At 41.9% G+C, this 13,423-nt stretch overlaps 2 protein-coding genes and 2 long non-coding RNA genes across 9 annotated transcripts; all 4 read right to left on the bottom strand.

Moving 5' to 3' along the window:
* Window positions 1–15: 15 nt before the first annotated feature.
* On the bottom strand, window positions 16–4,813 carry LOC136200076 (protein pigeon-like). Its single transcript, XM_065990401.1, has 39 exons — window positions 4,718–4,813; window positions 4,579–4,661; window positions 4,473–4,526; window positions 4,346–4,415; window positions 4,242–4,298; window positions 4,105–4,193; window positions 3,975–4,050; window positions 3,872–3,924; window positions 3,716–3,820; window positions 3,596–3,667; window positions 3,491–3,543; window positions 3,405–3,445; window positions 3,313–3,351; window positions 3,200–3,255; window positions 3,085–3,145; window positions 2,953–3,030; window positions 2,814–2,906; window positions 2,682–2,759; window positions 2,546–2,630; window positions 2,418–2,496; window positions 2,295–2,364; window positions 2,144–2,244; window positions 2,020–2,097; window positions 1,911–1,964; window positions 1,786–1,853; window positions 1,613–1,732; window positions 1,539–1,555; window positions 1,417–1,490; window positions 1,259–1,363; window positions 1,118–1,197; window positions 973–1,067; window positions 877–925; window positions 753–823; window positions 633–697; window positions 518–576; window positions 415–470; window positions 340–363; window positions 203–283; window positions 16–155 (listed from the first exon to the last, which is right to left on the bottom strand). Exons 1-39 carry the CDS (start codon window positions 4,776–4,778, stop codon window positions 40–42), a joined length of 2,766 nt encoding a protein of 921 aa, XP_065846473.1. The 5' UTR covers window positions 4,779–4,813; the 3' UTR covers window positions 16–39.
* Window positions 4,814–4,850: 37 nt separating this feature from the next.
* On the bottom strand, window positions 4,851–5,846 carry LOC136200220 (uncharacterized). The gene is made up of 2 exons (XR_010673315.1): window positions 5,668–5,846; window positions 4,851–5,616 (listed from the first exon to the last, which is right to left on the bottom strand). It is a non-coding gene; the product is annotated as an uncharacterized lncRNA (long non-coding RNA).
* A 615-nt stretch (window positions 5,847–6,461) lies between these two features.
* On the bottom strand, window positions 6,462–12,128 carry LOC136183421 (putative ankyrin repeat protein RF_0381). Of its 5 annotated transcripts, none has more exons than XR_010669166.1 (20): window positions 11,963–12,128; window positions 11,863–11,907; window positions 11,713–11,808; window positions 11,565–11,663; window positions 11,406–11,507; window positions 11,258–11,356; window positions 11,102–11,206; window positions 10,950–11,048; window positions 10,799–10,900; window positions 10,651–10,749; window positions 10,492–10,599; window positions 10,340–10,438; window positions 10,189–10,290; window positions 10,036–10,134; window positions 9,899–9,985; window positions 9,765–9,848; window positions 9,596–9,718; window positions 9,482–9,544; window positions 8,816–9,431; window positions 8,636–8,767 (listed from the first exon to the last, which is right to left on the bottom strand). XR_010669166.1 is itself a non-coding variant. In XM_065970046.1 (20 exons), exons 2-20 carry the CDS (start codon window positions 11,872–11,874, stop codon window positions 9,281–9,283), a joined length of 1,659 nt encoding a protein of 552 aa, XP_065826118.1. In that variant the 5' UTR covers window positions 11,875–11,907; window positions 11,963–12,128; the 3' UTR covers window positions 9,137–9,280. The 5 variants fall into 5 exon arrangements, 3 of the variants coding, with proteins under 3 accessions (XP_065826117.1, XP_065826116.1, XP_065826118.1); XR_010669168.1 differs by having other exon boundaries at window positions 9,765–9,845; XM_065970046.1 differs by lacking the exon at window positions 8,636–8,767 and having other exon boundaries at window positions 9,137–9,301; window positions 9,372–9,431.
* A 176-nt stretch (window positions 12,129–12,304) lies between these two features.
* Window positions 12,305–13,239, bottom strand: LOC136200302 (uncharacterized). Of its 2 annotated transcripts, XR_010673336.1 has the most exons (6): window positions 13,138–13,239; window positions 12,999–13,081; window positions 12,768–12,946; window positions 12,584–12,720; window positions 12,449–12,520; window positions 12,305–12,396 (listed from the first exon to the last, which is right to left on the bottom strand). It is a non-coding gene; the product is annotated as an uncharacterized lncRNA (long non-coding RNA). The 2 variants fall into 2 exon arrangements; XR_010673335.1 differs by having other exon boundaries at window positions 12,305–12,520.
* Window positions 13,240–13,423: the final 184 nt, after the last annotated feature.

Genomic DNA, 13,423 nt, shown 5'->3' with positions numbered 1-13,423 from the left:
GTTGAGTTCGTCACGTGATGAATAAATTGGTGTCTATTTTTAGACAGCGTTTGTTGTAGGGGCGACTTTGGACAAGCAATTTCGTTCGATAAAGTTGAGAGATAGGCTGTCTGCAGGCGACGCGCTTCTTTTCTGTTTTCCCTGCAGTTTCTCTTCTGGGAACAGAACGTTAGAGAATAAAAAGGGATGCACATTCTTAGACCTGTATCATAGAGACGTTTCATGAGCTCTTGAGCCGGTGGAAACTTCGGTGAGCCAGAGACTCGGTCATAGAAAAAAGATGCTTCAAAATTAATTAATTAATTAATTCGAGAGTCCACTTGCAAGGGATATAAATACCTTGGCCTTCAAAAGCATTGTTTCCTATATAACGATTAGTTATAAATTTTAAGAGCGTTCAGATGGTTTTCTGACCGCTTTCCTCTGGGACTAACGAAAGGAGGCTGGCCACCCTTTTCTGGGCCATGAATCTGAATCAGAGAATGGGCTTTTAAAAACGAAGATGAGGCAATTTTACTGTGCAATATCCATGTGATTAGATTCCGAGCACGACACCAACAAACGAGACGTTTCCTCCTTCAATTAATAAGAAAACTATTGAGAAACGACATTTAGAATATTTGATCTCCTACGTCCGGTTTGAGGCGAGACAAAAGCTGGAATTTAATTTCCAAACATTCTGCGCTTGATCCAAGTTCTAGAGCCAGCAATACCGGCTCATCATCCTCATCGTCAAAATGAAGAATTCTAACCTGTAATGACGCGACGCACGAACTCTTCCTTCAACTGAAAAACCTGCCTATTTACATACTGAAGAAAGACCCTAAGACCAAAAGAAATAAGAAATGAAAATCTCCCCTCATCAGTCTCTTTTACCGAGGCTCCAAACAACGATAGCCAAGAGAGGCAAAAAAGACGTGAAATCCTTAAAAAAGTCAGTCAAAAAAAGAGTTATGAGTAGGGTAAACGCACCTTTGGGATAGGGAAATCCGAGCTGTTCGAGAGCGCAGCAAAAACGCTCGACCATCCCATAGAGAGCGCAATCGCGCTCAGTACCGCGTTCCGCCCTGCATAAGAACCCCATCAAAGAGCTCTCCCCTCTACAAAGACCACGTACAAAGAGACAACGGCGAGATGAGTGTCGTCAAAACCCAGCGTCGTGCAAATGAGATCCAAGAGCATTTTCGCTTGATCGGCCTAGGAAAACGTAGGGACAAAACCTCAAGGAGACGCAATGGGACGCGAGGGCTTCCACTACCTGAATGCTACAGTACTCTTTCGCAATTTTGAGACAACGAATATCGAGCGTTTTAGCATCGCCTTTCAACCAACGCATCAAATGTTTTTGGACATAATAGATCAGCTAATATAGGACTACGGTATTCGTGAATGCACTGATATGAGACATGAACTTGCCTTCTTCTGCTGTCTCTCCAGTTCAACGTCTTCGCTCTCAAGAGCGTCAGGTGGGAGTCTCAAATCTGCGTCTTCTAGAAAAAGAAATTAGGCCGAGTATCTCTAATTCTGCAAGTTGGTACTTTTTCCTAAGCGTGATCTGCAGAAACAAAGCCCCACGATCAATCGACGTTACTATTCGATGCCTAGATCTTACGCGAAGCTAACGGAGAGCCGTCGAAAGAGACTGGGACGCTTGGGTTTTCCGTCAGCGTCGGTTTTTTCTTCGACGTCAATGTCGACGTCGCCAAGATCATCAAGACGCTCCAAATCGACCCTTAGCAAGCAAAAAATGCAGTCTAAAGCCCCCAGACATTTTACAGAGGCTACCTGGGCGTTTGTTGCTTGTTCAATTTCAAATTGGCTAATAGTACTTCAAAGGGATTCGTGTGATCAGTCTGCGTAACAAAGTCGTTTCAAAATTGCATTCCTTCTTTCTAAACCATGCAACGTACGTAGTTTTTGATGCGTACGACGCTTTTTTCTTGAGACAATTCGCCCCAATTGGACTACAGAGTCAAACACATACCTAAAATAAATTAAGAATCACTTCGATTTTCCTACTCTCGCTAAGCATCGTTCTATTGAGTCTCCGGAGACGCTCGAATACGTGACGACAGCCACATCCTTTCCGTCAACGTCCTGCTAAAAATATTAAAAATTAAAAATATTTAATTATGTGTCTCGCCTTTTCGAGATGACCGCGAAGACGTCCGCTCAGAGTGAGCGGAAGCAGCTTGAGAAGCGAGCTGTCAGCACTGCTAAACTTCATTCGAGCATACGTAGAACCTAATTTAATAATAAAACGAAATCCCTATTCCCCTTACACGTTCATGTACCCAGGAGAAAATCGCATAGAAGTTCTTTGCAGTCGGGGTGCGCGGGATCGAGACACATTTCACGAAAAAGCTAAATACAAGTATAAATGCTACGTGCGTTGCTAGGCACCCGGAAAACCGTGCCATTCGAATTAGTAGTCGGTCATTTAGATGCACGAGAGCCATGTGTAGGAGAGCAAGTTTGGTTGAAGTTAGGTGAGTCCTTCATAAGTACTTCAAAATTAAAAACGTATGCTTTATGGATTTATTACTCGGAAAAGTGCTGAGCTATGACGCTGCGACTGAACACGACGTCATATCCTTTCCATGTAGAAGCGTCGAGAACGCTCACATTACCTAAGAAGAGAAGTCCAGCAAAAAAACGTGAAACTGACGCCAAAAACGTACGCCTTTTGACGTAGCCATTGACGTTGGTCCAATTACAGAGCAGCGGCTCCGAGGCGGGAAACCTCGGAACAACGTCGCCTAGGCAACAAGGTAAGAAATAAAAATTGATTTAGCAATAGAAAATTTATGAACCATGCATGAGTATGTGATGAACGGGAGAGTGTTCAGCGCTGCAGTCAAGAAGATGGAGCAGGACTCCGGGTACATAAACGAGCACGTGGTCACCTAGTATGTGGCGTGAAAAGAAAATAGCTAGAGGGGGTTTTTCTACTTATGCTTGAGAAGTAAAGCCTTTTGTCAGATTCTTTATCGACTTCAATGCTTTTTACTTTGACTTTAAGGACTTGGCCTGAGATACAAAGTTCCTGGATTTAATTTTATAATTAGCGAGGGTTTTTTTCACCGAGATGAAGAAGACAGACGGAGTACGTGAGGAATTGCGTGTTTTTGTCTGGAGATGAACTCTATCAAAATTAAAATATTTAGTCTTCTCAATTAGGCCATTTTTCTCAATTAACCCCGTCTTTCTGCACTGGATGCTGATAGCAAATGTACAGCGAACCGTTCTGACTATCTAAAGTAGTCTAAATTATGACGTCGTATGATTAACAATGTTATCAATATATCCAACCCCCAGGCAGACTGACAACACTGAGATTGATGTGACTTTCTAAAAAATATAATCAGGATCTTATAGATCTGCAGTAGAGAGCGTTTTCTTGCCTTGAAGTTTTCGAAAGGCTGGGAGAGGAAGATACTCTGGCCTAACCAAGAAATCAACACTCTGATATAAATAAATATCGTTTTACTTCTCCTCTGTCAGCTGTTCTTCTGTAAAAGGCAGAGGAAGAACCCAATCCATCTAAGAAAGACTCTTATTTGAAAATAATTTTATTCGTTATATTTTTTATTACCACTATCTCGTCTGTGTCTTTGCTTGGAAATTCGAAGCAACGAAGATGCGGTTCCACTTTTCTACCAGTCGCCTAAGACGTCACGAAATAACAGACATCAACAAATTGCTGAAGTCTTACACTTGGCATGAAGTAGAGTGCATAAAGGCGTTGATGCGAAGGGTCCCATTGGTACCAGTAAAACGCCTTTGATATCTCTCTTTTAAGAGGCTGGCGAACAATAACCTACATATCAATTAAAAGCAAAAAATTCCAAGAAAAATAAAAAAATATTACGAGGCCATTGTGCCCTGGCAAGTGACTGAATCGAAAAGTATATAACCCAATACCTGCAGTTAAAAATTAAATTAGTGACACGTTGTTTTGACGTCATTTATACATTCTCTGTGAAGTAAATAGAGAAGATAGGATTCGCGACGTCTTTCTTTGGCATGAGGACCAATGGGATACAAGAACTAAAAGAAATTGATATACTTACTACCTTTAGATCTTGCAAAAGTGAGTCTTACCTGAACCCTTTGAAACTCTGGCCTATCGATTTGTAGACAGAAGCAACGTCCTCTCGGATTAATCTCCGATACGAATGATCGATAGATTTCTATAAATAAAATTAAGAATGTTTCCGTTTATTGAGTCTTTTTCTCACTGTCTCCAATTCCTGCTTCACTGTATTCTCTCAGTCCAGAAGCGAGTTCAGTAAAAGCTAAATAATCAATAAATTTTTCAAATGACGTCATGACGACGTCAAACCGAGTAGATTCTTTTCCGGGTTGACGCTAGCCCCGACGATGTCAATAACACTCGGATGTTCGTAGATAATCTGCGAGAAAAAGGCTTTAGGAGGGGGGCGTGGTTCGCTTGTTTACGAATTTCCTACAGATGATTTTCCGTTCGTGTAATCCTTCAGTCCCACGAACGTCGCCTTGCGTCCCTACAGAGAAACGATCGCCTTTGGCACTGTTTGTCCAAGTTGGGAGGCTTACGGAATCGGTCGACGACTGCGCTACCCAACTGAATAGAATGGAAGAGTCCTTTTCTTGGCCTATGAGGCGTGCGTTGCTGAAACCTGAACGATACGAGCGATTACGTGCATAATTTCGACCAAGCAGACCCCCTTTGTACTTTCTGCAAGAGATCCCAGCTCGCTCTGAAGACAGAACGACTCCGTGAAGCCGAGAACCATGGCTCGACGCAATTCTCGACACGCTGTTAACGCGCGGTAAATGTTCCCTGAAAGCGCGCGAATGCAAGAGCATAAACAACAAATAAATTTATTACACAATATCGAATTGCTATTTTCAATTTGCTCTGCTAAATAAACTACAAAAAATAACAGTCTGAACAAAGAAACCAGCTCTTGTTCCAACGTCTTTTATCTACGCCTGATGAATTCTCTGGCAAACAAACGTGGCAATATTATCCGCAGTTGCAAGTCTCATCATATCGGCAAAGGTCAATTCGACGCCGTATTCGTCGCGCATGGCGTTCTGTAGGTGCACCAAAGCAAGCGAATCGGTCGCCAAGCTAAAAATATCGTTAGATGGGTCGACGACGTCAATCTCCGGTTCCATCAGGAAGTCGGTCAGAATTTCGACGATTCTCTCCAGTGCGAGCTTCTTTTCGGGATAGGAATTGACGTCGGGTTGAGCAGCGCAAGCACTCGCGACGAGAGTTGATTCTTCGAGCGAGAGTGCTGAGTCAGCGGATGATGACGATGTCGCGATTGCGTCCTCTGGTTCGGATTGAGTTTGATCTGAAGCGACTTTCTCGCTCTCGGAGTCGCTGGAGACTTCACTCGCGTCGCTCGCGGCGGCGACGGCTGCGGCGGCGGCGGGGAAGGCGTACTCGGTGTCCTCCGACGGAGTATCGGTTGTTTCGGGTGCATCTGGAATGATGAGCTCGAGAAGGCAGACTTGGATGAAGGACATAGTGAAAAGAAAGTGAACGGTCTAGTTGTGAACGCTGAATGTGCTGGTTCGTGGCTTCGTTGCGCATTTATAGGTTGGACCACGTGAGAAGGGCTAAACGTGCGTTAGACGAGATGCGAAGAACCAGGGATACTACTATAGTACTGGGATACTAGACAATATTGTTCCCCGAACACCAGGGCGCGGCTCTCAAACGTGATCGGCCAAAATCTCAAAGTGTGGTTCTGTCTGTCGGTCACGCTCACGTCACAATCGCTCTTAGGCCAATCACACACAAAGGTGCCTTTATGACATCACATTCATTGTGATGTCATACTCTCCCGTATATTTCACAGTTCTACCAAAAAAGGTGACGTCACAGTAGACAGCAACCCCGGATAGTGTTCAATAGTTTTCAGCATAACAGCACTGTTATATCTATGTTTGATAAACATAACGGGCATATAACAGTGAGCTTATTAGTAACATTTATCAAGGGAACGCAGTAAAGGAGCACGTTGGGTTTGTCGTGCTGCGAGCGAAGCTCGCAGCACGCAAACCCAACTGCGAGCTGATAATGGGCCTCGTGACACGATCGCCTGAAAAAGTTGGGCTGGGGAGGGGTACTGTAGCTCTGTGCGCAGAACAGGTCAAATTAGCTAATTGTAGGATTTTGCGGAAAATAATGCATGTCATGGTTAGGCAGTGTGATGCACATTATGCACATCAGCTTTCCTAAAATTAGAGTGACAGATACCGTGCTGAGGGTGTTCGGGGATCACATGATGGCTCACAAAAGGCCATCATTATCTAGTCTAGTATCCCTGGAAGAACGCGTGGTTGCCATTCTCGCGATCCCGTGCGGAAGGAGCGCCCTACGCATCTCAACAAGATTGCCATTGTCACACGGAAGGCGATAGACACAAGGAGAGCGATGACGTTCAGAACGAGGTATATAAACGTGCTATCCTGTTTTTTTGTACATTCTGTATCAGACAGAATTTGTCATAGAAAGAAAAAGCATAACATACTGATAAGAAGCGAATAATAGTTGTACGTATAACTAAAAGCACACAAACACGAGAAGTCAATTATTTGCCTACTTATTGAATTGCTAATTGGTGAGATTTGCCTTTGAGAAGTAAACGTGGATCCCAATTGTAGAATAGAACACACAAACACACAAATTCCTTTTGATCGCTTCCTACTCTTGAATTTGCTAACATAATTGGTGAGAAGTAAACGTAGATTCCATAAACAAAACACACAAAGACGTGACGTGGATACCAATGAATTGTAGAATAAAACCTATCCACCTTTTAACTGATTCATGGTTTCTTGCAGGACTTCAGAAGTTGAATCGCAATGCCTTCCTTGTCAAATTTCTTGAGATACGACAGAAGCATTGATTTAGTAGGACTTTCAACTTGATCCTTCCAACAATAAAGAAGGCGAGACACTTTGTGACCAATTCGAAGATCCAGCTTGTCAGACAGTTCATGCAACACTTCTGTATGATCCCAACCTAAAAGCGTCATTCCAAACGAAACTACGTCATAGTGATTGTCAAAAAGTTTATTTTTAATTGCTTCAATATGATAATCTTTCACAATCTCGTCGTCGTCAAATTTTGTGACGGGGCTCTTGTCTTCAATACCCTGCAAAAGATTAATTAAACCTTCTTCTTTCAACATGCCGAATAAATCCGTTTGCTCTGTTTCCTTCAAAGCCTTTATAAGTTTAGGCAAGGTGGCGTCCATTCGTTGGCTCCACTGAATAAAAACACTATCAGCTGAAGAAGTCGAAGAAAGCTGAGTTCTTCGCATTCCCAGACTCCTGGCCATTGATTGTGGCTCAAGTGAAGTAGAACAAAAACTGTAATATATATATCGTTTAACTTCACATGGCAGCACAACGTTGACGTGATCGTCTGGAACAGCAATCAGATCACTGATGTATTCCTCTGACGTTGAGTCCAAAGATACTTTAGGATACTCATCATCGCTTTTGGCGCGATCAATTTCCTTGTAGCTGTAGGCATGACATGACTCCGCTAGATTCTCCATGCCTTTGCGACTCAAGACTAGTTCCAAAAGGATCGTGCCAGGGCTTTTTTGGTCTAGCATTCTTTCAACCGTTCCTTTAGATTCTTGCATAAGTTTGTAGCACTCAGCTTCCGAATGCAATGGGCCGCGAACAATGATGTCAATTGCCCTCTCATTCTTAGTCAGCTTGACAAGTGCTTCAAAGCGAAGACCGCGCACGGTTTCAGTCGTTTTGATACCGCCCTTCCAGACAATTGGTCGCAGAAATGCTAGTTCCTGAGATGCAGCTGCTATGTGAGCTTGAAAGAAGGGCATAGTTCCTGGAGTAATAATGTCTGTGTCATTTTCACACTGAAGTCGACGACCAACATAAACAGGCTTGTCAGTATTGTCTATCCATGCATCAGCTGGTCGTTCTTCTTGAATTAGAGCCGGAAATTGATACTTGTGAGGGTTATTAGGAAGAGGATAGCAGATTTCCAAGAGACGGAGAATTTTGACTGCTTCATTTACATCAATCAATTGTTTCTTTTGACTCTTGCTGAAATCTGTTAGTGTTACTTTGATATCCTCAAGGCTGAATATGCCATTTGTTGTTGGAGTCAAGTGAATGGGAAATTCTTTAGGAGACATTAGCGGGCCTATCACTTTATTACAAAGCCAGTTGGGATTGACCACCAACACGTCTTCCTCTTCAAACACAATAATCTAAACGTAATTATGCCAACTCTGATTTTTAATTGCACTAATGAAATCTTACTGATGAATACGTGTGAAGAAATTTGAGAATCTGCGTTTGAACGTCTTTACGCAGTCCAGGAAAAACGGTTTTATCGATCATCGCTAACAATAAACCACGAGGCATACAATGGCGATCGGTTCGTTGAATCTAAGAAGAAAACAGTGCTACTTAGACTACACGTAGAGTAGCAAAAATGTACCTTATCAGCAGTGAGCTCAAAATCAGATAAAATTGCATTACTTTCTTCGGAGAATTGGTGATCCTGTAAAGATAAGTTTCGTGGTGATTAGAGCGTTCTATCTAGTCTGCGTACGTTTTGTAGTAATTGACAAATTAAAGACGACAATTGCTCCGGAAGCAGGTTTTTGGCTTTTGCCAACGCTTGGAGCGGATGCTCGTATGATAAGAGAAGCCTTCGTAGAAGTGGCAGTAAATCTGACTCAACTTTTTTCACAATGTTTGGAACCTTTTTTGCACTCTACGCGAAGATCAGACACTTACTGCAATGAAGAGGTAAAAAACTTACTTCCATGCACTGCTGTTTCAATTGGCCAAGATGAGCTCTAATAGAGTCCATCGTTCGTGTTCTTGGCGAACGACAGTCAAGCACAAATTGTTTATCTGAAATGTCAAACCATTTAGAAAACTCGGCTTTAAGAGAGCGCGAGAGCCATTTTAATAGCTCTGTTTGTCCAACTTGCTCCCCCCGACTGCCAACCAGGCAGAGTGAGCCTAACTTTGCTATCAGCAGAAACAAGAAGACTGCATTTGGTAAACGACAGCCAGTAGAAACCAGAGCCAAGTATTTCGTCCCACGGTCTGGTCAAGTCAATTACCAGAACAAAAACCGTCGCTGAACTAAAGAAAAGGCTGTGCGTTTTGTGAAAGTCCTTTTGTCCACCAAAATCGCAAAAGACCAATTCGCCAGCAGAATCGATCTTTGTTTCTTTAAATTTAATTCCAGCTGTACAACTAGGATCCTCTTGTTTTATTATGCGTCTGGCAAGTGCGCCTAGAAGTGTTCGTTTCAGAGATCGGATGAGAGTGCTCTTCCCTGCCTTTTCATCACCAATCATGCACACCTTAATCCGGCTTGGAGATGAATAGCCCATAACGCTTAATTCAGCATACTGAGATTCCAACTACAATATTAAAATTGGAGATAATTAGCAAAGGTGAACAACTAACATACCCAGGCACACTTCAGAATATGCCTGCTTTCACCGCTAGCACATTCGTACGGTAATTTATCATACTAAAAAAGAGATAATTTGTTAGCAATCCATACTTTTATGAAACGGCTGACTTCATTTTTAGCACTCGCAGAAGCTCCACAAGCAAGAAAAAGCAACAGTGTCTGGGGTTCGCTAAAACAATCTTTTCTAATTTGTCTGATGCCAGAGAGAACATCATGGATGACAGTCATTTTCTAAAAAAGACCCGTTACTATGCCTATAGTTGATAATATCTAGTACATTAAAAAATTCTATGCTTTTTAATTCTTCTGCAATTGAAAAACGACAATTCCGAAGAGCCAGCAAGAATTCAGAGTGCTGCTGCTGAAACACATGTAAAAAATTTTAAACTTTACTTTTAAAAACTTTCTTACTGCATATGTAAGATTCCTTCGTATCAAAAAGTCTGCAACATCAATTTGACTATATGAACAAGCAAGATATAACGCCGTCTTTCCAAACTATGTCACTGTGGTTCTATCAAATGCAGGCATCATATTTACTACAATACCTTATTTTTGATATGGAAATCGCAGTTCTTGGAGGCAAGAAGTTGAACAGTAGAAAGATGACCTCTTTCACAGGCCATCATCAGCGAGGTCGAGGCATTCTGCACCCTCGTAAATGTGCCTTCATATCAAACATTTCTTTAATAGCCTATTACGTTGTCTTGTTCATCGACGTCAACACGACATCGGTCGATGAGAAATTCACAAATAGCAGTTTGACCAAACGAAGAAGCGCAGTGCAATGCTGTCCAGCCGTTCTACCAAATGTTGAAATTAAACACTTAAAATCGCAATTTACAACAAGACCTTATTCTTAGCATTGAAATTGCATTTTTTAGACACCAATAATTCTACAGTGGAAAGATGACCATGTCCACAAGCTCCCATCAGAGGTGTCATTCCATCCTGCGCCCGCAAATGCTTCCCTATCTTAATTAATAGTCATTCTAATTGCCTACTATGTTTTCGTCTTCATTGACATCAACACCATATTGTTGATCAATGAGATATTCACAAATAGCAGTGTGACCATTACAAGAAGCAAAGTGTAATGCTGCGCAGCCATCCTATCAAATGTTGAAAATGAGCTTCTACTATTGTACCATTTATAGCAAGACCTGATTCCTGATATTGAAATCACACTTTTTGGACCCAAGTAGTTGCACAGTGTCAAGATAACCTCTATCGCAAGCCTTCATCAATGAGGTTGAACCTTTCTGTATCGGTAACCTATAATTCAAAGTCATTCAATTAATTGCCCATTACGTTGTCTTGTTCATCGACGTCAACACGACATCGGTCGATGAGAAATTCACAAATAGCAGTTTGACCAAACGAAGAAGCGCAGTGCAATGCTGTCCAGCCGTTCTACCAAATTTTGAAATTAAACACTTAAAATCGCAATTTACAACAAGACCTTATTCTTAGCATTGAAATTGCAATTTTTAGACACCAGTAATTTTACAGTGGAAAGATGACCATGTCCACAAGCTCCCATCAGAGGTGTCATGCCATCCTGCGCCCGCAAATGCTTCCCTATCTTAATTAATAGTCATTCTAATTGCCTACTATGTTTTCTTCTTCATTAACATCAACACCACATCGATCAATGAGATATTTACAAATAGCAGTGTGACCATTACAAGAAGCAAAGTGCAATGCTGCGCAGCCATCCTATCAAATTTTGAAAATGAGTTTCTAATTTTGTGCCATTTATAGCAAGACCTGATTCCTGATATTGAAATCACACTTTTTGGACCCAAGTAGTTGCACAGTGTCAAGATAACCTCTATCGCAAGCCTTCATCAATGAGGTTGAACCTTTCTGTATCGGTAACCTATAATTCAAAGTCATTCAATTAATTGCTCATTACTTCATCTTGTTCATTGACATTGACACCACAATGATCAATGAGATATTCACAGATAGCAGTTTGTCCATTAAATGAAGCAATGTGCAACGCTGTCCACCCAATCTTTTAATTTGCATTTTAGCAAAAAACAAGTACTTATTTCACAAGTTTTCTGTCTACCTTGGATTTTATGTGGACAGAGCAATTTTCATAAACAAGCATTTGTGCAATCACTAGATGGCCCTCTTGGCATGCGAACATGAACGGCGTCCAGCCATTCTGTAGAAAAAATTATTTTTATCTAAATCAAATGCAAAGACATTTGCACCTCATCTATGGCATTTATTCTTGCCGGATCATTAATTAGATATTTCACTTCTTCAATTCGGCCATAAAGACACGCACAATGCAACGCTATGCTTGTCTTGATTGCAGCTTTTGTTAGCATAACATTACTATGCATTGCTCTATAATGTACCCTTCTTTCCATATTCTCGTCACGTGATCTGTCGGTGTCGTTATCCTTTTTGAGCAACAGCGTCATTGTAAGCACGACACGATTGAAAGTAAGCTCTCACGTCGCTTCTCTGGCTTCTTTCAGATCGCCGGTCCGATTCTTCAAAGGGAACTCGTCTCTCCAAGTCAAGCCTTTACTATAGTGAGATAAACCGTCTAAAGATAATAATAGCCAAAGCAACCGGGCAAGGATCTCCAGCACGGATAATAAAACAGAGTGTCAGTCTCTCCACCCCCAGGACGGACTTTCAAATGCGCATGCTTTGACGTCACCCACGCTAACGAATCCGAGCCGTATATACATGGAACGAATCAGAGGTGGAGGGGTGGAGACACTCTATTTTATTATCCGTGCTGGAGATCGTTGCCCGGTTGCTTTGATTTATCTAGGGCTCTGGAACAAATCAGAGACAAAAAATTTTATTGGTATGTAAACGTGGATTCTAATTGAACAATAAACGCGCACAAAACTCTTAAGAAGTTAATTATATTTGACCTACACAAATTGTAATTATGATACCATTCACTGCAATTTTATACTCATGTACCATGATTGAGACCACAAAAGGGCCGTTCCACAGTACAAAGTCGGAAGATGACCTTCCTAACAAGTAACAAGCCTGCAGCAGAAAATTCTAGCTAGTTTATCAAACAACTATTTAGCTAATTGTCCATTACAGTACCTTGTTTGTCTAATCGATCCCAATGATCGATTAGATATTCAGCAACAGCCTTTATTGAGTTTATTGAGTCTTTTTCTCACTGTCTCCAATTCCTGCTTCACTGTATTCTCTCAGTCCAGAAGCGAGTTCAGTAAAAGCTAAATAATCAATAGATTTTTCAAATGACGTCATGACGACGTCAAACCGAGAGTAGATTCTTTTCCGGGTTGACGCTAGCCCCGACGATGTCAATAACACTCGGATGTTCGTAGATAATTTGCGAGAAAAAGGCTTTAGGAGGCGTGGTTCGCTTGTTTTCGAATTTCCTACAGATGATTTTCCGTTCGTGTAATCCTTCAGTCCCACGAACGTCGCCTTGCGTCCCTACAGAGAAACGATCGCCTTTGGCACCGTTTTTCCAAGTTAGGAGGCTTACGGAATCGGTCGACGACTGCGCTACCCAACTGAATAGAATGGAAGAGTCCTTTTCTTGGCCTATGAGGCGTGCGTTGCTGAAACCTGAACGATACGAGCGATTACGTGCATAATTTCGACCAAGCAGACCCCCTTTGTACTTTCTGCAAGAGATCCCAGCTCGCTCTGAAGACAGAACGACTCCGTGAAGCCGAGAACCATGGCTCGACGCAATTCTCGACACGCTGTTAACGCGCGGTAAATGTCCGCAGAAAGCGCGCGAATGCAAGAGCGTAAACAATAGCTAAATTTTATTACACAATATCGAATTGCTATTTTCAATTTGCTCTGCTAAATAAACTACAAAAAATATCAGTCTGAACAAAGAAACCAGCTCTTGTTCCAACGTCTTTTATCTACGCCTGATGAATTCTCTGGCAAACAAAA

This window comes from Oscarella lobularis, chromosome 2, assembly GCF_947507565.1.
Source record: "Oscarella lobularis chromosome 2, ooOscLobu1.1, whole genome shotgun sequence".
Classification (NCBI taxonomy): Eukaryota; Metazoa; Porifera; class Homoscleromorpha; order Homosclerophorida; family Oscarellidae; genus Oscarella; species Oscarella lobularis.
Note: the sequence above shows the minus strand (reverse complement) of the source record. Positions and strands in the feature narration are given on the sequence as shown.